Source organism: Leucoraja erinacea, chromosome 1 (genome assembly GCF_028641065.1).
Source record: "Leucoraja erinacea ecotype New England chromosome 1, Leri_hhj_1, whole genome shotgun sequence".
Taxonomy (NCBI): Eukaryota; Metazoa; Chordata; class Chondrichthyes; order Rajiformes; family Rajidae; genus Leucoraja; species Leucoraja erinaceus.
In genome coordinates this window covers 75,876,128-75,899,422 of record NC_073377.1, presented here as the reverse complement: position 1 = coordinate 75,899,422, position 23,295 = coordinate 75,876,128, and the positions used below count along the sequence as shown (strand labels likewise).

Here is a 23,295-nt window from a genome sequence, read left to right as displayed (position 1 = left end):
GCACACACGCTCTATCTTCCCCCTTTCTCAATGACAGATATTTTAGATAACTCCATTCATCCAAACACCATGCCACACAAACCATCTCCTCCAACTTCCCCCTTACATATTCAAGCCGTTCTATAAATACGTCGACTTACAGGTTTCATTATAAAATTATCGCTTGCCACTCTTGCTCCTGCTTTTCCATTTGAGTCCTGGTTTCAAATGAGCATGAAGTCCCATTCCCCCCTACTTTTATAGAGATAAGAACTAAAGGTAGCATATAGTCCTTTGTCCGCCATTCAAACATTGCCCATTAAGGCAGCGCTGTGCTCCACACCTCAGGTGCTACTGTGTTGCACAAAACATTTGCCTCTGGATATCCACTTTTCATGCAATACCCCTATGAGTAAATATAGTATATAGTAAATGCAACCATTCCTCATTATTTAACAGACCAGCAGGTGACAGGTCAGTCTGAGAAAGGGACTTGACCCAAAAGGTCACCTATCCATGTTCTCCAGAGATGCCGCCTCACCCGTGGAGTTACTCCAGCACTTTGTGTCCTTTTGTGCATTAACCAGAATCTGTAGTTCTTTATTGGTGGGCGAGTAAAGCTGATGAAGTTCAAGATACACAGACACAAACAACTCTAAGCAGTTTTACAGCTTGATCAAGGCTGTGTATGGTCCACCCAAGCTGACCTCCTTCCCCCCTCCATGCAGCTGACGGCAAAACCCGGCTCAAGGATAAAAGCAGTATCTCAGACAGATGGAGAGAACACTTCGCCAACCTTCTAAATAGATATTCTGCCGTTGGCCCAGTCGCTCTCGACCAGATCCCACAAAAGCCATCACTTGATGACCTTGACCTCCACCAATCTTTACAAGACATCAAGAAGGCCATCAGTTAAACTAGCACAGGCAAGGCAGCAGGCATGGATGGAATCTCTATTGAACTCTACAAGGCAGCAGGTCCTGAGACACTAGATGCCTTCCACAACATCTTGTCCAGCATCTGGGAGACAGATAATATGACCGATGAATTCAGGGATGCCATTGTTGTCTCCTTGTTCAAAAACAAAGGTAACAAAGCTGACTGTGGCAACTACCGAGGCAGCTCCTTGTTGTCCGTCTCTGGAAGGATACTGACCTGTGTCATCCTCAATCGCCTAATCAATAAGGTCACGGAAGCAATCTTAAGGTCTCAGTGTGGTTTCAGACCTGGTTGCAGTGTAAATAGCTTGTTCTAAGCATCCCCCTGTCTAATTTCAGTCAATAAAATACTGAATCAAGCACTTGCGCATCTAAATGTTATTTTGGAAAAACACAATAACAGTTCCCACTACTATACCTAACCACCGCGGGTTCGATCCTTTTATCTGCTTGGCCAAGCACTCCTAGCCTCGTGCAAGCAGAGACGCTGTAGTAACAATATCTAATTAGTAATCAAACTTTAAGTACTCCTAAGCCAAATCTCACGTCAGTTCCAAATCTCAAATTTTAAAGTCCCTTCAATTGATCGCCATACAATTTAGAGACCAAATTCAAAATTATCAATTTATATCTAATAACTGTAATTTATGCACAAAGTAGGTATTTTGCCCCAAACCACAGAGTGTCTATTTTTAAATTCAAATTCAATTCTTCAAATTAGAACTTGCCCCAATAGTAGATTGTCTGTGACTTTTAGAAAAGGTTGGATTGTGTTATTTTCTTTTTCCTTCACTGGTGTCAAAAGCTAGATGATGTTAAAGTTGGTCACTAGGGTAGGCATCTTCTTCTTCTTCCTTGATATTAGTTTCAAAGGAGTAGGCATACTGAGGAGCAGCCTTCTCTATCTGTTGGCCTTCCCAGATGTCTTAAAGGGACAGGACAGTATAATTTCTTCCTTGATGTTGGTCTCTGTTTCAGGGGAGCTAACTAACCCGAGAAGTGTCTTCCGCCCGTTCTCAAGGGTCACATACTCTTTACCTCACTCCCCAGATAGTAGTGTGTTGTAGATTATACTGTCCTGCAGGCACAACAACTTAGTAACAAGTTAGTGCAATAGCTCAAAGGTACACAAAAAAGCTGGAGAAACTCAGCAGCATCTATGGAGCGAAGGAAATAGGCCACGTTTCTGGCCGAAACCCTTCTTCAGACTGACGGGGGTGGGGGGGCAGGGACAAGAAAGGAAAAAGGAGGAGCCCGAAGGCTGGGGGATGGGTGGAGACAGCAGGGGGACTGAGGAAGGGGAGAAGACAGCAAGGACTAACAAAATTGGGAGAAGTCGATGTTCATGTCCCCAGGATGCAGAAATGCAGGGTGTCCCCATTTCTACAGAAGGCACATTTAAATTGACCAAATAGCCTAGCAGCCCAGAAGCCTTTACTCAATTATAGTGTCCTGGCATCTCCAATTTGACCAGAATTAACATTAGCACTGCTGATATGATTTTCATGGTAAGACAGATACAGGAAAAATGCATTAAGCAGAAGATGGACCTCTACGCAGTCTCCATCAACTTGACAAAGGCCTTTGACACGGTCAACCAGGAGGCTCTGTGGTCGATACTTCACAAGCTCGGCTAGAAAGTGCATATAGATCATCCGCCTCTTCAATGATGGCATGACAGGAACAGTTCTGGTCAACGGGGTGAAACTTCTGCACCTTTCGACATCTCCAATGGAGTGAAGCAAGGTTGCGTTCTGGTCCCTGTACTCTTCAAACTCTTCTTCGGCTGTGTCCTGAGTCACGCACTCCAGGACCTCGACTGTGGAGTGCACCTGAAGTACCGTCTGGACGGATCTCTCTTTGACCTTTGACGGCTGAATGCCAAAACCAAGACACACGAACGGCTCATTCTCGAATTCCCTTTTTGTGGAGGACTACACCCTCATGGCTCACGAGGAGTCTGAATCCAGTTCATTGTGACCAAATTTTCGGAAGCAGCACAGGCTTTTGGTCTCACAATCAGCCTCAGCAAAATGGAAGTCATCCACCAGCCGGCTCCAGACTGCAGCACCGCCCCCAAGTGAGCACATTGACAGCACACGGCTGAAAGCCATTGACTCCTTCAAATACTTGAGAAGTGTAATATCATCTGATGGCTCCCTGGTCAAGGAAATCCCAATGAGAATCAGCAAAGCCAGGCAAGCACTTGGACGACTGCATACACAAGTGTTGAACCACCACAACATCAAGCTGTCAACTAAACTCAAAGTCTACAAAGCAGTTGCACTTTCCAGCCTGTTCTATGGCTGTGATATGTGGACCTTGCATTGGAATCACATCCGTCAACTTGAGAAGTTCCATATGCGCTCGTTACGGTCCATCATGGGCATTCGCTGGCAGGACAAAGTGCCCAACCTAGAAGTATTGGACAGATCCAGCTTCACAAGCATCGAGGCAATGATCATCAAAGCACAGCTCCGACGGACTGGGCACGTTATCAGAATGGATGAAACCCGCATGCCTCGTCAGGTCTTTTACGGCGTGCTCTCCCAGGGGCAAAGGAACCATGGGCGTCCCAGGAAGCGGTACAAAGATTGCAGTGCAAACAGCAGCCAGCAGCTTTGAGGTGTGCCGTCTGGAGCAACTTACCAAGGCCAGGGAGTGGTGGAAGGTTGCCGTCCAGAACCCGCCAACGGTGACCTTCATCTGCCTCCACTGCTCTCGAGTGTGCAGTTCACGAATTGGACTCGTGAGCCATGTCAGAACTCACCAGAGTTGAGACTGCACAACCCGCCATCGTCGTTACCGACAGGCCACCACCTACATGCAGTTCTTTGTTTCCACCTCCTAATTCAACACTTTGTGCTAATTCGTATGATTCGCTGCACTTTTTCCAGCATCATTAGCTCCACTTAAGATTTAATGTCCACAATTGAATGTAGCAACCCTGAGCATGGATTGCCCTAGGCTCTAGATTACGGGAGGTGTTAGATCCAGCACTGGTTTCAGATAGTCACTGTGTGAGATCAAGAGATATTTGGGTAATAAATAGCTTTTCCAGGGAACAGTGGAAAAACATTTGAGGCAGAGAATAGGTACTGGTGATGATAAAGATGATTTCTAGAGTCATACAGCATGGAAACAGGTCCATCAGCCCAACTTGCCCACACCGACCAAAACGTCCCATCTACACTAGTCCCACCTGCCCGCTTTTGGCCCATATGCCTCTAAACCTATCATGTACCAGTCTAAATATTTCACAAACTTTGCGATAGTGTCTTATTTCAACTAAGATATTATTATGTGATGTGATACATTATTGCATAATCAGTGGTTGGTCAATTCTAGATAAAAACATAATTTCATATAACACCCCTCACTGCTTCTCCTCAATTAAGTATTTAACTTTAATGGACTCTGCTCACATTCACAGTTGAGTCCCAGAAATGTATTAAATCCATCCATAAACTTTTCTCCTCTCATCTTGTTACAGCCACCATAAAAGAGGTTCCTTTGGACAAAGCTCTTAAGCATTCAGTATGATCTTCTTTTATTGACATCCCCTCTGTTAGCACAGAACACATTTCCCTCTGTTAAAGGTTTTATTTATAAGTGAGTTGTTGCAATGTTGTTGCAACTGCCACAAAAGATCTTACAACTCAGTTTAGTTTGGACCCAAAATGAATGAACTTGCTTAGGTCATCACTTTTCCAACTTTTAGACTCTCAGTTTCAAAGCTGTAATGAATACATGGTGAAATAATACATTGGCAGCAAGATCAAAACTGGCTGTGTAGGTTGTGAGATACTGAGCGGCATCTCTCCCAAGAAAATATAAATTGCTTAAATTATCAAGCCTTTCATGTGTTTTTATCCACAATTCTGTAAGGCTACATGTCTATAGCATAACTACTCAGGGATAAAATTTTATTTTACAAAATAACATTTAAAAAATATACCTTAATACTTTTCTTGATCTGGAAGAACATAAAACAATATGCATTAATTGTTCTCATGTTAACTGGTGATATAAGCTTTTCATATTGATTCACTTTTTAAAATCAAGAAATATGACAGAAATTATTTAGTCCATTAATTTGAAGCAATATTGATTTATGATAAAGAAAAATCCCCTTTCACTTTGGAATGAAAAGTATAAATTACAATTAAAACACAAAGTACTTGGATATGCTCTCAACCAAGAAAATCAAGCCCAAAGCCAAAGTAGTATCTAAACTGATTATACTAACATGCTAAGGACAATACGGAAAATATACTTACACCAAAGAGTTGCACATATAACTTGATAAGATCCTCTATAACATTCACTTCGTGTTTGGTTTGACCTTCTGTTTGGAATAAGTAGGATGAAAACACTTGGGACAAACTGTGTGTGTTCATCTGATTCATCTCTGAACATTTCTGTACTCTGTGGAGGGGAGAAAGTAATTTAGCATGCGCACAACACAACTGCCAAAGTGATTCATTACTACACTGGGGTTTTATATAAAAACCACAATGTCCTTATTACCAAGGTACACAAAAATATTTTAATGCATCATTATTTTTATTAAGCTTTATGCAACACACTGCCATAGTTGTGTTACATAGTATATTACACTGGTCCAGTTTTATGTGTAGGGGTAAGCATTGTGGAGCAAGTTCCAAGATTGCAACAGGTATCAGGCAATATGAACAGGTAAATAATCTCTCCCAGAGACTCCCAAAACCTAGCTTGCCCTCTTCCTTTCCAGTAAATGGAAGAGTGTATTCTGGAGATGGCCATCTCAGTCAAGGATATTTAGAAGTGGCTGCTTCCTGGCCCATAGGAGTCCTCTCTATTTTTGCTAAAACTACCTTTTTCTTTAGGTCAGCCTTTGCGTTCTACTTGCGGAAGTTTGTTAAAAATCAGGAAACAGCAGAAAGGTGGTGAGATCATAATAAATAACTGAGTGCATCCTATTAAATCCCACAGCTGTCTTCTAGTGCAGACTGTGGAATCAGGGTGAGTATTTCAGCATTGCACAGGTCTTATAATTTGGTTAGACTTGAATTTAATCACCTCTGCTGTTTTGACAGGCTGGATAAAATGTCGAACGAGAATAAGCAAAACGTGGGACATGTTGGACTTCACTAAATCAGATAATGTGACCTCGGGTTACTTCCAACAAACTGTATGGAGGAATTGAACATCATTACAATTTCCACTATAGCAATAGGTGTAATAGCTTTGGGTTGCCAAAGAAACTGGATATTCTCATTCCTTCGTCCCTGTGGACCCGAGGGAGAAGAAAACAAGTTCTGCAGAGAAGCAAGACTTTAATAATCGAGAGGAGCTACAGAACCGGATTGGAAGCTGGAAAAGTTTCTTGTGATTTTTACAGCTGCAAGTGACCTCTCCTGAACTTCAGATATTAACCAGCAGCTAAAACAGTGTCCGTGTAGCTGCTGAAATATACATCTGTCTGAATGTCTAAACACATGCCAGAATCGAGACTTGTAATAGATGCACTACTGCAGAAGGGAAGAATGTAGAAAAATGAGTGTTAAGAGTCCAGTATACCGAGAGGTCCAGTTTAAGCTCAGTTTGCATGCCCGAACAATGAGAATACTTTGTGCTTGGCCAGGACCTACAGGTCTTCAAGAGCCAGCCGTTGACAAGTACTTGCCCAATTTCATTTTGTCTCCCTTCCCTTACTCTTCTGCTGCCACTTTTTATGGAGCTCATTATCAGGTGCATGAACAACAGCGGCTCGCTGATACACGTTATAGGAGTAGAATTAGGCCATTCGGCCCATCGTGTCTACTACGCCATTTAATCATGGCTGAAATCTAAAAATAAGTACCTTCTAAATGTTATCTACTCTCATATTTAGATCGGATTGAAAAAAAGGGTTAAGTGCCCTGTGTTTTCTCCAGAAAAATGTATAAAAAAGAAATGTGCATGTTCCTACATTATTATCATTTCACATTCTTCAAGCCTTATCTGAATTTTTATGTTTAATGTGAATTCTATCACTTTTGCGGAAGGAAATTCTGTCCATTTTGCATTCAGTCCCAACATCAACCATTAAAAGGACAACAAATTAATGAGCCAAATACATCCAGAAGCTTCCCATTTATTGGTCCCAAAATGTACTGAACAACCATTTTAGATTTCACCCTCGAGCAGAAAAGTAAATGTGGACACAGGGATCTGCAGATGCTGGAAACTTGCATAGACCACAAAATGCTGATTCCAGCACTCAGTGTTCCAAGCAAAGTAAATGTATTTTCCGAATCAGGTGTCCTAGAAATCTCCAAGGGATTCCACTCCAAAATTAATATTTGTTTAACAGTGAAACAAATCAATATTAATAATATTTAAGATGTTCATGCTAATTGAAAGCAGACAACTCCCAGCCGTAATGGATGCATTCAGCTTCAATTTCATGAGATAGATTTTACCAGCCCTCTGTTTCATCCAATCCCTGTTGCCACATTACAATATTTTTTCTGTTTGCAGTGAACAGATTGGATCAGTAAAAAAAAACTACTCATGGGACAATTTTTGGAAGTTGATTAACAATTTGATGTGATGGGTGAATTGAATTTGTACCCACCTGCTATTTTGGGGAAACTGACAGGAATTTCAAGGATTTATTCGAATGAATCATTTGGAGCCTGAAAGATTCACTGCACTGTTTATGCCCCCTCAACGCGTAGAATACAACTAACATCAGTGCAATTAGTTGACTTTACATCACACTACAAACACGCACATACTTCCATGTCTTATGTACCACATGCCACTTTGCTTTATTAAAAAAACATTAATTGATTTTCTATAGGATAGGGTACATGATAGAAACCGGAGACTGGCAGGGATAAGGTGCGGTTGTAGAAAGGGTTAATTGTTGGCAAATCAGCAATCCACCCCCTGCTACACTTTATATTTATTAATTTTCACCCTGTCAAGGCAGGAGATCATAAAGCTCAAATTCCAAAACTAAATATTGTTTGGCCAGGGAAGCACCTCAACATGAAAAGCACTGTATAGCTTTGTGATAGTGTTGTGGGATTTATAGCTTGGGTCGTGGAGCAAGAGATGAACTAAAGTTTGTTCTCCATTTTAATTTGTTATCAGTGACATGGAATGATGTCAATGGAATAACATAAAAGTACTAAAAAAAGCAATGCCTGTAGTTATTAGCATAAAATAGTCTGTTTTATTTTTCAGAGGAAAAGCTACCATACTTCTGTCCTAGCAGTGATCTATTTATAGCACAACAATGTATAGATTTTTTTATTTTAATTAATGATTTTCTTCCAAAGCAATATACATTCTGGATTGAAGGAATAACTACATAGAGCACATTTTCCCAATTATGGTATTTCATAGCTAGTGGTCTATTTATTCTTCATGTTTAGCCCATCCCAAATTTTCCATGAAGCGCTGCTATCCTTCTGCTGATGGTACTCCAAGAGTACTGCCAGGCTGGGATTTAAACCTAACGGTTATGAAGGAATGGCAATACATTTCCAAGTAAGTTTGGATGGGAACCTGAGGGTGCTGGAGTCCCCCTTGCACCTGGATCCATTGTCCTTCTTGCTGGTAGAGATTGCTGGCTTGGAAAGTGCTGGCGAATAGACTGGGTAAGTAGAAACATAGAAACATAGAAAATAGGTGCAGGAGTAGGCCATTTGGCCCTTCGAGCCAGCACCGCCATTCAATATGATCATGGCTGATCATCCAACTCAGTATCCTGTACCTGCCTTCTCTCCATACCCCCTGATTCCTTTAGCCACAAGGGCCACATCTAACTACCTCTTAAATATAGCCAATTAACTGGCCTCAACTATTTTCTGTGGCAGAGAACTCCAGAGATTCACCACTCTCTGTGTGAAAAATGTTTTTCTCATCTCGGTCCTAAAAGATTTCCCCCTTATCCTTAAACTGTGACCCCTTGTTCTGGACTTCCCCAACATCGGGAACAATCTTCCTACATCTAGCCTGTCCAACCCCTTAAGAATATTGTAAGTTTCTATAAGATCCCCCCTCAATCTTCTAAATTTTAGCGAGTACAAGCCAAGTCTACCCAGTAACTGCAGTAATTATAGATGGTGCTCACTGCATGGTGGTGGTGGAAGGTGGAAGGAAGGAATGTTTAATATCAAAAATAGGGTAGCAATCAAGTGGGCTGCCTTGCTGAGAATAGAGGAGCTTCTTATGAGTTCATGGACTTGCAGTCATCTGGAAACCTGAAGAATAATGGACACTAAAATCTTACCATCCACTGATGTCAGGCTGACCGGCATATAGGATCCCCTCTTTTGCTCTTTCCCTTCTTGAAGAGTGGAATAACATTTGCAATTTTCCAATCCTCTGGGACCATTCCTGACTTTAGTGATTCTTGAAAGATCACCACTAATACTTCCGCAATCTCTAATGCTACCTCGTTCAGAGCCCTGGGGTGTAGTCTATCAGGTTCAGGTGATTAATCCACCTTCAGAGCTTTAGTTATTTTCCTCTCACACCCAAACATGGACAGGATTGTATAACTAAATATTCAAATATGAGGCCCAATGCTGTTAGATGAAGGCTCTCAATTCTTATATTTGGAGCTGCTAGAGCTTGTAATAATTTAGCAGCAATTTATAGTTTTGTAATCAGAAAATAGCTTTTTAGATTAGTAATTCAATTCTTCACCCAGAGATTCACAACTCTCTGGGTGATGAAGTATTTTCTCATCTCAGTCCTAAATGGCCTACCCCTTATTCTTAAACTGTGACCCCTGTTTCTGCTCGCCCCCAACATCGGGAACATTTTTTTCCTGCAACTAGTCCAATCTTTTAAGAAGTTTATATGCTTCTATAAGATTCCCGCTCATCCTTCTAAATTCCAGTAAATACAAGCCCAGTCGACCCATTCTTTCATCATGTGGCAGTCCCACCATCCCGGGAATCAACCTGCTGAACCTACGCTGCATTCCCTCAATATGTCCTTCCTCAAATTAGGAGACCAAAATTGCACCGAATACTCCAGGTGTGGTCTACCAGGGCCCTGTACAACTGCAGTAGGACCTCCTTGCTCCTAAACTCAAATCATCTCACAATGGCCTATATGCCATTACCTTCCTTCATTGCCTGCTGTACCTGCATGCTTACTTTCAGTGACTGATGTACAAGCACACCCAGGTCTCCTTGCACATCCCCCTTTCCTAATCTGACATCATGCAGATAATAATCTGCCTTCATGTTCTTTCCACCAAAGTGGATAATCTCACATTTATCCACATTATACTGCATCTGCCATGCATCTGTCCACTCTCCCAACCTATCCAAATCACCCTGCAGCCTCATAGCATCCTCACCGCAGCTCACACTGCCACAACTTGGAGATGTCACATTAAATTCCCTCGTCTAAATTGTTAATATACATTGTAAACAACTGGGGTCCCATCACTGAGCTTTGTCACCCCACTAGTCACTGCCTGCCATTATGAATAGGACCCGTTAATTCCTATTCTTTGCTTCCTGTCTGCCAACTAGTTCTCTATCCATGTCAATACCCTACCCCCAATACCATGTGCTCTAATTTTGCACAGTAATCCTTGTGTGGGACCTTATCAAAGGCTGTTTGAAAGTCCAGATACACCACATCCACTGGCTCTCTCTTATCCATTCTACTTGTTACACCCTCAAAAGATTCCAGAAGATTAGTCAAGTATAATTTCCCCTTCATAAATCCATGCTAACTTAGACTGATCCTGTCACTGCTTTCCAAATGCACTGCTATAACAACTTTAACAATCGACTAAAGCATCTTCCCCACTACCGATGGAAGCTTAACTGGTCTATAATTCCGTTTTCTCTCTCCCTCATTTCTTAAAAAGTGGGGTTACATTGGCTACCCTCCAGTCCATGGGAACTGATCCATAGTCAAAAGAACATTGGAAAATTATCACCAATGCATCCAAGATTTCTAGGGCTTGAGTACTCTAGGATGCAAACCATCAGGCCCTGGGGATTTATCGGCCTTCAGTCCCAACGGTTAACCTAACAACACACATAACACAAATCCCAGAATATCATAAAGGACATTTCCCACCCCGGACACTCCCTGTTTGAACTGTTGCCGTCAGGCAGACGGTACAGATCTACAAGGACAAGGACAAATAGACTAAAAAACAGTTTTTACCCCACTGCTATAAAAGCACTAAATGTAGCCGCCAAGGAACGCAGGGGCGATACAGACTAAGGGACTGTGGTAACTGTGGAATCGACAGAAGGATGGAGGGTTGGGTGTGTATGCGTGCTTTGTCCGTGATATTTATTTAGTTGTTTATCTTTAATATTTTACCTTGTATGTATCGTTAGCTTTTAGAAATGTTTGAATGCTGCACTGACTGGCTGACATTTTAAATTTCGTTGTACATGGTTCTTGTTACAATGACAATAAAGAAACTATTCTATTCTATTCTATTCTATTTCCTGACTAATGTGGATTCCCTTCAGTTCCTCCCTCCCACTAGATCCTCGGTAGTATTTCTGGGTGATTGTTTGTGCATTCCTTAGCCAAGACGGAACCAAAATATTTGTTTAACTGTTCTGCCATTTCTTTGTATCCCATTATAAATTCACCTGTCTCTGATTGTAAGTGACCTACATTTGTCTTCACTAATCTTTTCCTTTTTACATATCTAAAAAAGCTTTTAGAGTCAGTTGTTATATTTCCCCCAAACTTTCTTTCATTCTCTTTGTACTCCCTCTTAATTAACCCCTTTATCCTCCTCTGTTCTAAATTTCTCCCAGTCCTCCTTTTCCTTGGATTTAGCACTATCCTTGATCTCCCTCATTAACCACGGTTGAGCCGCCTTCCCCGTTTTATTTTTTCGCCAGACGGGGATGAACAATTTTTGGATTTAATTCATGCAGTCTTTAAATCTTTGCCATTGCATATCCACCATCAACCCTTTAAGTATAATTTGCCAGTCTATCCTAGCCAATTCCCATCTCATACCTTCAAAGTCTCCTTTCTTTAAATTCAGGACCCTAGTCTCAGACTTAACCGTGTCACTTTCCATCCTAAAGCTGAATTCCACCATATTATTGTCACTGTTGCCCAATGGGCTTTGCACAACAAGATCGCTAACTAATCCTTCCTTATTACACAATACCCAGTCTAGGATGGCTTGTCCTCTAGTCGGTTCTTCTGCATATTGGTTTAAAACACCATCCCGTATACTTTTCAGGAAATCCTCCTCCTCAGCGCTGCTACCAATTTTGTTGGCCCAATCTATATGTAGATTAATTAAAGTCACCCATGATAACTGCTGTACCTTTGCTACACGCATCCCTAATTTCCTACTTGATGCTATCCCTAATCTCCTAACTGTTGTTTGGTGGTCTTGACACAACTTCAACAAGTGTTTTCTGCCCTTGGTTATTTTGCAGTTGTACCCATACCGATTCTACAGCATCCAAGCTAATGTCTCTCCTTGCTATTGCATTAATCTCCTCTTTTACCAGCATTGCCACCCCACCTTCTCTTCCTTTCTGTCTATCCTTCCTGAATATCGAATACCTCTGCATGTTTAGCTCACAGCCTTGGTCATCCTGGAGCCATGTCTCTGTAACTCCAAATATATCATATTACTTAACTACTAACTGCACATTCAATTCATTCACCTTATTACGAATACTCCTCGCATTAAGGCACAAAGCTGTCAGGTTTGTTTTTCTCATCTCCCTTCTCCTTTTATGGCCCTCTGTCTCCTTGCATTGGTTCCCATCCCCCTGCCCTATTAGATTGGAAGTTTGAATTATGCAAAATGAAATACCACACTAGTTAAGTGAGAGAAAAAGAGACAGAAGTCAGCTCCAGTACTTCTTATAGTAAATTTTGGTTGGTTCCGTAGCCCTTTTGCATCAAAAGGTAAGTTACATTAACTGCACAGGGAGGAAGTACAAATATGAACATGAACTTATGAAGTTCTAATATCACCAAATCAGCAACTTCAGGGTTTTCTTTTTTCAAGAATGTAGATCTTTCCTTTTATATTCATGGAACAAATTGGGTAATTATTTTCCAAAATGAAAAAAAACATTGTTCCGAATATTAATTAAGAAACTAGAACATTTATAGGGTATTTTCACAGTTGGAGTGCTTGTAGTTTCTGGTATATTATACTAATCTAATGTTTCCTTTTGGGTAATAATATATGTAATGTGAAATATGGAGAAAAGGAAGATCTGTTTCACGAGAATACAGAGGATGATTACTTTTACTTAGTTTATCAATTATTCACAAAGCATGCAAGTAAATAAAGTTCTTCAAGAAATATAAATCAGCAGCAAAATAACATAAGGAATTTACAATAACCTAAGATCTCAATGCGATCATTCTATTAGATGATAATTGCTGACAAACTGTGCAGTAAAACAGATTATCCGTTGTATAATAGATGTCATGAATTTTAGAAATAAGGATAATCATTATCCACAACACAACATAATCAACACAAAGCTCTGGTCAAACTGCAGATTTTGAATTTCTATTCAGTTAACATCACGATATAAGTGCCTTCAGTAGGTTGGATTAAGTTAGTTTGGCACATTTGGAGGAAGTCATAGAGTGATACAATGTGGAAACAGGCCCTTTGGCCCAACTTGCCTACACCGGCCAACGTGTTTTGTCCATGTCCCTCTAAACCTGTCCTCTCCATGTTCAGTGCCCTCCATAATGTTTGGGACAAAGGCCCATCATTTATTTATTTGCCTCCACAAATTGTACTACTCCACAATTTGAGATTTGTAAAATAGAAACATAGAAATTAGGTGCAGGAGTAGGCCATTCGGCCCTTCGAGCCTGCACCGCCATTCAATATGATCATGGCTGATCATCCAACTCAGTATCCCGTACCTGCCTTCTAAAATAAATAAATTCTTACATCCTCTTTCATTGAAATTATTTCGTCCTCTTGGATTCTTAGAGCAACTTGTAATGAAGCCGACCAGAGAAAAGGCAATTCTGGATTTAGTGTTGTCCAATGAATCAGATTTGATAAGAGAACTCGAGGTAAAGAAAACGCTTGGATGTAGTGATCATAATATGATTAGTTTTAATCTGCAATTTGAGAAGGAGAAGGTTAAATCGGAAGTGTCAGTGTACAAAGAGGACTATGAAGGCATGAGAGAGGAGCTGGCCAAGGTAGACTGGAAAGGGATCCTGGCAGGAATGACGGTGGAACAGCAATGGCAGGAATTTCTGGGCATAACCCGGAGGTCACAGGATCATTTCATTCCAAAAAGGAAGAAAGATTCTAAGGGGAGTAGGAGGCAACCATGGCTGACAAGAGAAGTTAGGGAGAGAATAAAACTAAAAGAAAAGATGTATAACACAGCAAAGAGTAGCCGGAGGCCAGTGGATTGGGAAACTTTCATAGGATGACAGAAGGAAACAAAACGGGCAATACGGGCTGAAAAGATGAAGTACGAGGGGAAGCTGGCCAGGAATATAAAGAAAGACAGTAAAAGTTTCTTTAGATATGTTAAGAGAAAAAGAATAGCAGTCAAATGTGGGTCCCTTGAAGGCAGACATGGGTGAAATTATTATGGGGAACAAGGAAATGGCAGAAGAGTTGAACAGGTACTTTGGATCTGTATTCACTAAAGAAGGCACGAACAATTTCCCAGAAGTACTGGAGGACAGAGGATCTAAGGGGGTAGAGGAACTGAAAGAAATTTTCATTAGGCGAGAAATAGTATTGGGTAGGCTAATGGAACTGAAGGATGATAAATCCCCTGGGCCTGATGGTCTGCATCCAAGGATCCTCAGGGAAGTGGCTCTAGAAATAGTGGACGCATTGGTGATATTTTTCCAATGTTCAATAGATTCAGGATCACTTCCTGTGGATTGGAGGATAGCTAATGTTATACCACTTTTCAAGAAAGGAGCGAGAGAAAAAACGGGGAATTACAGACCAGTTAGCCTGACTTCGGTGGTGGGAAAGATGCTGGAGTCAATTATTAAAGAGGTAATAATAGGACATTTGGAAAGCAGTAAAAGGATTAGTCTAAGTCAGCATGCATTTATGAAAGGAAAATCATGCTTGACTAACCTTCTGGAATTTTTTGAGGATGTGACAAGTAAATTGGATGAAGGGGAGCCAGTGGATGTAGTGTAACCAGACTTTCAGAAAGCCTTTGATAATGTCCCGCACGGGAGACTGGTGACTAAAATTAGAGCACATGGTACAGGGGGTAGGGTGTTGACAAGGATAGAAAATTGGTTGGCAGGCAGGAAACAAAGAGTAGGAGTGAACGGGTCCTTTTCAGAATGGCAGACAGTGGCGAATGGAGTGCCGCAAGGCTCAGTGTTGGGGCCGCAACTGTTCACCATATATATTAATGATTTGCAAGAGGGAATTAGGAGCAACACTAGCAAGTTTGCGGATGACACAAATCTGGGTGGCAGTGTGAACTGTGAAGAGGATGTCAGGAGGTTGCAGGGTGACCTGGACAGGTTGAGGGAGTGGGCAGATGCGTGGCAGATGCAGTATAATATAGATAAATGTGAGGTTATCCACTTTTGGTGGCAATAACAAGGGGGCAGATTATGTCAATGGGATTAAGTTAGGTAAGGGGGAGATACAACAAGACCTGGGTGTTCTTGTACACCGGTCACTGAAAGTTGGCGTGCAGGTACAGCAGGCAGTGAAGAAAGCTAATGGAATGATGGCCTTCATAACAAAAGGATTTCAGTATAGGAGTAGAGCGGTTCTTCTGCAGTTGTATAGGGCTCTGGTGAGACCACATCTGGAGTATTGTGTACAGTTTTGTTCTCCTAATTTGAGGAATAACATCCTTGTGATTGAGGCAGTGCAGCATAGGTTAACGAGGTTGATACCTGGGATGGCGGGACTTTCATATGAGCAAAGATTGAAAAGACTAGGCTTGTATTCACTGGAGTTTAGAAGGATGAGGGAGATCGTATAGAAACATAAAATTATAAAAGGACTGGACAGGCGAGATGCAGGAAAAATGTTCCCAATGTTGGGCGAGTCCGGTACCAGGGGCCACAGTCTTAGAATAAAGGGGAGGTCATTTAGGACCGAGGTGAGAAAATATGTTTTCACCTGGAGAATTGTGAAATTGTGGAATTCCCTGCCATAGAGGGCAGCGGAGGCCAAATCACTGGATGGATTTTAGAGAGAATTAGATAGAGCTCTAGGGGCTGGTGGAATCAAGGGATATGGGGAGAAGGCAGGCACGAGTTATTGATTGGAGACCATCAGCCATGATCACAATGAATGGTGGTGCTGGCTCATAGGGCCAAATGGCCTCCTCCTAAACTTATTTTCTATGTTTCTATAAAAAATCACATGTGGTTCAAGTGCACATTGTCAGATTTTATTAAGGGGTATTTTTTTTTAATAGATTTTGTTTTCACCATGTAGAAATTACAGCTGTGTTTATACATAGTCCCCCCATTTCGGGGCTCCATAATGTTTGGGACACATGGTTTCATGGGTGTTTGTAATTGCTCAGGTGTGTTTAATTGCCTCCTTAATGCTGGTATGAAAGAGCTCACAGCACCCAGTCTTTCCTTCAGTTTTCCATCACCTTTGGAAACTTTTATTGCTGTTTATTAACATGAGGTCCAAAATTGTGCCAATGAAAGTCAAAGAAGCGATTATGAGACTGAGAAACAAGAATACAATTGTTAGAGCCAAAACTTAGGCTTACTAAAAAAACTGTTTGGAACATCATTAAGAAGAAAGAGAGCACTGGTGAGCTTACTAATCACAAAGAGACTGGCAGGCCAAGGAAGACCTCCACTGCTGATGACAGAAAAATTATCTCTATAATAAAGAAAAATCCCTAAACACCCGTCCGACAGATCAGAAACATTCTTGAGGAGTCAGGTGTGGATTTGTCAATGACCACTGTCAGCAGAATACTTCATGAATAGAAATACAGAGGCTACACTGCAAATGCAAACCACTGGTTAGCTGCAAACATTTTAGGTAAAATGAGCCAGGTTACAATTGACCAAGAAGTACTTAAATACTGTTCTGGAAAAAGTGGATCTGTGGACAGATGAGACGAAGATTAACTTATATCGGAGTGATGGCAAGAGCAAAAGTATGGAGGAGATCAGGAACTGCCCAAGATCCAAAGCATACCACCTCATCTGTGAAACACGGTGGTGGGGGCGTTATGGCTTGGACATGTATGGCTGTTGAAAGAACTGACTCACTTATCTTCATTGATGATACAACTGCTGATGGTAGTAGCATAATGAATTCTGAAGTGTGTAGACACATCTATCTGCTCAACTTCAAACAAATGCCTCAAAACTCATTGGCCTGCGGTTCGTTCTAGAACAAGGCAAATGATCCCAGACATACTGCTAAAGCAACTACGATGTTTTTCAAAGTTAAAAAATAGACAATTCTTGAGTGGCCAAGTCAATCACCGGATCTGAACCCAATTGAGTTTGCCTTTTATATGCTGAAAATAAAAATGAAGGGGACTAGCCCCCAAAACAAGCATAAGCTAAAGATGGCTACAATACAGGCCTGGCAGAGCATCATCAGAGAAGACACCCAGCAACTGGTGATGTCCATGAATCACAGACTTCAAGCAGTCATTACATGCAAAGGATATGCAACAAAATACTAAACATGACTACTTCCATATACATGACATTGCTGTATCCCAAACATTATGGTGCCCTGAAAATGGGGGGGGGGGAGGGGGAACTATGGATAAATACAGATGTATTTTCTACATGGTGAAACCAAAATGTGTAAAAATGGCTTTTATTAAAATCTGAGAATGTGCACTTGAGCAGCATGTGATTTTTTTTCCTATTATAAATCTAAAAAATTGTGGAGTACAAAGGCAAATAAATAAATTATGGGTATTTGTCCCAAACATTATGGAGGGCACTGTACCTGTCTAACTGTTTCTCAAATGTTGGGATAGTTCCTGCCTCAACTACCTCCTTTGGTAGCTTGTTCCATACACCCACCATCCTTTGTGGTTTTGATTTTTTGCTTTTGGATTGAATTCTGTTTTTAATTTGTGTCTCTGTGTTGTCTTTATTACTTATTTTATTCCGACTATATGTTTTTATTCCGATTAATCTATGTAAGGTGTCCTTGAGATGTCTGAAAGGCGCCCATTAAATAAAATTTATTATTATTATTATCCTTTTTGTGAAAAAGTTACCCCTCAGATTCCTATTAAATATTTTCCCCCTCACAGGCCAAAGAGTGTGGCCTGAGCTTCTTTTCATTCTTGATTTGAGAAGGCAGTGTGACATCAGCAAACAGTGGATGAAGAGGTAAAGTTTAGATACAAATTTAAAACAACCTTCACATGAATTATTGAATTTCCTCCTCCTTGTATTAATACCTGCAGAGATTGTATCAATGATTGTAAATTAGAGAAGAATTTTCAAATGTCAACACGTATCTTTAACCCTGATTGCAATTCAGATTACTACTCATTGAGTGGGCTTGTAGATAAATCAATTGTCCAAAGAGGATGGGGAAAATATGTAACTCAGGGCACAAAGAGAGATTTGGCAATCTGGGGTGTGGGTGGGCACTGGACTGCCAAAGAAAATATTTTATTGGGATGCATCACAGCATTTTTTGAAAACAGGTCCATCTAAGACTGCAAGAAATTGCAGAGAGTAGCAGACATAGCCCAGACCATCATGCAAACCAAGCTCCCTTTCATTGACTCCATCTACACTTCAGGATGCCTCAGCAATGACCAGTCTCACCCTGGTCGCTCCTTCCCCCCTCTCCTATCAGGCAAGAGGTACAGAAGTTTAAAAACGCACACCTCCAGATTCAGGTACAGTTTCTTCCAAGCTGTTATCAGGCAACTGAACTGTCCTGTCACCAGTTAGAGAGTGATCCTAACCTCCTATTGATATTATTAGAGACCTTCGAACTGTCTCTAATCAGACTTTAATCTTGCACTAATGTTATAGCCTGTATCCTGTATCTCTAAACTATGGACTGCTTGATTGTAATCATGTGTAATCTTTTCATTGACTGGAAAGCACGCAACAAATTTCCCTCCTGGGATAAATAAAGTCCCATCATATCGTAATGGACTTCCACGCTGCAAATGGTCTTGAGGCACTGTAGGCTGATCAATAGGCCAGCATTCGATATATCCAGGTTCAGTTTTAATATTCAGTGTAAAGATGCATCATGGAAACATGCCCTTCAGCCAACCGGGTCCATGCCAACCTTTACACACTAAAAACAATTTATAGGGGGCAATTAATCTACAAACCCGCACGTCCTTGGGATGTGGGAATAAACCATTCCACCTGTTGCCACAGGGAGAACATGCAAACTCCACAGAGGGAGCATCCAAGGTCAGGATCAAACTTGGATATCTGGTGCTGTGAGGTAGCAGCTCTAACAGCTGCGCCACCCTAATCAGATCATCAATGATGGTGTGAAAAGTCTGCAGAAAAGGAGCTTCCGTGAATTACTTATGTGTTATATTGGCTTATGTAAAGAGAGGCTGGGAATTTGCCAACAGGTATCGTGCACAATGCGCTGAATGGGATAGAAATGTGATAAATTGCCTGGACCTGATAACTGGCAATTAGGAACATGGAAGAATATCACCTAAAATGCATGCAGAATCAACAATTGTTCTCATAGGGAAACACAAAATACTGGAGTAACTCAACAGGTGAGGCAGCATCTCTGGAGAGAAGGAATGGGTGACGTTTCGGGTCAAGACCCTTCTTCAGACTGATGTCAGGAGAGGGGGCGGGACAATGGTAGAATGTAGTCGGAGACAGTAAGACTAATGTGAGAACTGGGAAGGGGATGGAGAGAGAAAGCAAGGGCTGCCTGAAGTTAGAGAAGTCTATGTTCATACCGCTGGGGTGGGATCAGGCCAAGGAACAAGAGTGAAAACTGGTAACTACAACTAGTTAGCTGACATCATTAGTTGGAAAACTGCTTTAATCTATGTGATCTGGGCAGAGTCCAGAAAAATTCTGTTTAACAAACCGGTTGGAACTTTGTCAGTTTTAACTCGAAGATTAGGCAAAGGAATAGATTGGCAGCAGAGAAAACAAAGTAGAAAAACACATTGAGTCCATCAAGCCACCTGACCCGCTGAGTTACGCCACCACTATGTGTCTATCTTTAGAAAAAAAATCAGTCCTTTTCAGATTGATTGTGACCATCGAGGTGTTGAAGGTGGTCGTGGAGTGAGAGGGTGGTGGTGTTGCAGCAGAGATTAGCGCTAAAGCCTTAGTTTGTGCTAAATTCATGCATAATCCATGATTTGGATAAGGGGATCAAGTGTAACATGTTGGTGATACAAAGCTAAGTGAAAGCTAACAAAATTCTCAAGAGTCCAGAAATGATGAGGGGAGTTTACTTTTCCTTTGGCTACATCGTCTTGAACCAGAAGCACAGTCGCAAACAAGGGTTTGTCCACTCAGGGGAGAGGTAAGGGTAATTTCTTCACCCAACAGGCCTCAGGAAAACATTTTGGCCAGCATGAATAAGTTCTGAAGGACCCATTTCAGTGCAGCATAACTTTATAATTGTGATGGTTTGCAGAAATGAAAATCTTATCCACCTGCATAATCTGTGCACAGACATGGATTTGGTGTCAAAGATTTCTAACATTCAGGAATCTATGTCCAGCCTTGATTACCCGAGAACAGAGGGAAACAAAAGAAAATATAACTGAATAAACCTCTCCAAATAGTTTCAACAACATTTGATATTTCACATTGGGACCAAGGTGTGCACTTCTTTGTTGTAGTGCCTGTATCTAAGTTGTCAGAATTGGACTCAATCAGGAAGCTTTTTCATTCGTGGACACTCATTGCTGCATCTCATCTCTCTATTTCTGCCCTGACAAATCATTCCCTGAAGTAATGAAGGAATTGTGGAGACTGTGCCTTGACTCAACCAGTGATATGACGAATAAGTGAAGATCATGTAAATTACATAAAGAACAAAGTCCTCGGGTTCTGCAGATTATCCTTTGAAGAATTGTGACTGGTACTTGAACAAACTGTATAAATTATAAATTACATGATATTACAATTGATATCACTTGATAACAATTGCATTATTTTATTGAGATGTGCTTTTGATTGCTATTTTTCAGATGAACAGTTATTTTCCATGTATATATTAATTTACGATATGGCAAAGCATGACCATGGATAATAACAGGAGTTATTGTTCTTGCTGAATGCTTCATAAATACTAATGTCACACACCTGTATAGGTGACCAATCAGTGCTGCAAGAGTAGTCCGGTTGACTCGTGGCAGTGTCTTTATTAACATCCTGTACTTTTCCAGTCGCTCTGTTTCATCTTGCACGTCTGGTGACAAAAGATCGCAAGGGTTAAGCGCAGGTAGGAAGTTTGCTAAAAGGCAATACATCACATGGACTCAAAATGACGGGACTGAGTAACTACATATTACAATGCTGATTACTGCAGTGACCTCTTCCCGCTGTAAAATTACACACCACCTTCATGAGCACAACTCATTACGGAGTGGAGTCCCAACTGACACAAGTTAGCAAGGTGGTGAGATTGTGTATTTTCTTCCAGGGATCCAGCTGGTCTCATTTTAATGAGATTATAAGTGCTTTACGGCATGGACGTTTCTGCTTACAGAATTCTGCAGGGAGTTTATTTCCACTTTCCCCTCAACAAATAAAACTTTTATGCAATTCAGCTCTCAGTGAATTCATTTGGCAGTTCACTTGCACACATGAAATACCTTTGCACTTGGGGACTTTATGATTTATGGAACTCATTGCGATTTATGGTTTGCGGTTTATATTGCACGTTATTACAACCCTTCACAACATTACATACTGAAAGTATTCATGAGAACCATGCAAAAATAAATTCATGACGTATTTGGATTTGAAAGTAAAATGCAATTTAAATACTTAGGCTGAAATTATACATTAAAAATTGTTTCAGTAAAAACAGCTAAAATAGGTGGAGGATCTGATAGAGAGAGGTGCATTATTATACTGATAAAGGTAGAAGATAGAAGCTTTATTGGTCATTTTTAATACAAATTTGAGAAAAGTTTAAGCAATTTTGCCTGATATTTAAAAGAGCAAAATTATGTGTTCAAAAATCCACCATTGTTTCTTGACTTATCGGAATTTTAGAAAAACTTAAAATATGCATTGATGTTTCTCGATTCAGAAGAAGCTGTGGTGCTGGCAGAATTGTGTGACATTTGTTGAGAATAAAAATGCTGCTTTGCATCAGCAGAACTTTAATTAGTGTATATCGTGACGTAATTGAAACAGTATTTGTGCTCCGCAACGAGCTGTGGCTCGAGCCAAGCTTCAGCACAGTTACAACACTGACACCTACTTGACAACATGGAAAATTGCCCAGGATTTTCCTATCAACAGAAAGCAGGAGACATCCAATCGTGCCAATCACAGTTACATCACCATAGTGAAGGAAGGCATCTTTGACAGCGCTATAAAGGAGCACTTAATCATCAATAAGCTGCTCAACAATGCTCATTTGGGTCCTGCCAGGCTCCAAAGGAAATATTTGCAGAATTCTAGGTTCAAGATGAGTGTATTCCTCTTGTTACTCAACTAAGTGAGTTAACAAGCAACCTTAGTAAAACTAAAGCCACAAGGCATCAGAGGTGAAAACAGAGTGCTGGAGAAACAACCATATAACCATATAACAATTACAGCACGGAAACAGGCCATCTCGACCCTTCTAGTCCGTGCCGAACACATAATCTCCCCTAGTCCCATATACCTGCGCTCAGACCATAACCCTCCATTACCTTCCCATCCATATAACTATCCAATTTATTTTTAAATGATAAAAACGAACCTGCCTCCACCACCTTCACTGGAAGCTCATTCCACACAGCCACCACTCTCTGAGTAAAGAAGTTCCCCCTCATGCTACCCCTAAACTTCAGTCCCTTAATTCTCATGTCATGTCACCTTGTTTGAATCTTCCCTACTCTCAGTGGGAAAAGCTTTTCCACGTCAACTCTGTCTATCCCTCTCATCATTTTAAAAACCTCTATCAAGTCCCCCCTTAACCTTCTGCCCTCCAAAGAATAAAGCCCTAACTTGTTCAACCTTTCTCTGTAACTTAGTTGCTGAAACCCAGGCAACATTCTAGTAAATCTCCTCTGTACTCTCGCTATTTTTATTTTATTTATTTTTTTTTTTTTTTTTCATCATCAAACAACACATCATTCCGCCACCTTCAGGGTGATCCCACCACCAGTCACATCTTCCTGTCCACACTGCTGCCCGCCTTTTGTAGCGACCACTCAATCCACAACTCCTTGGTTCATTCATCCTT

General features: G+C 41.0%; 1 protein-coding gene across 1 annotated transcript in view; it reads right to left on the bottom strand.

Annotated features, from left to right (window-relative positions):
• The window catches only part of arap2 (ArfGAP with RhoGAP domain, ankyrin repeat and PH domain 2), a 349,086-nt gene that overhangs the window by 50,230 nt on the left and 275,561 nt on the right, over positions 1 to 23,295 (bottom strand). Inside the window, 2 exon segments of the mRNA XM_055637821.1 lie at positions 5,198 to 5,345; positions 21,195 to 21,300. Of these exon segments, the coding sequence (XP_055493796.1) occupies positions 5,198 to 5,345; positions 21,195 to 21,300 (254 nt within the window).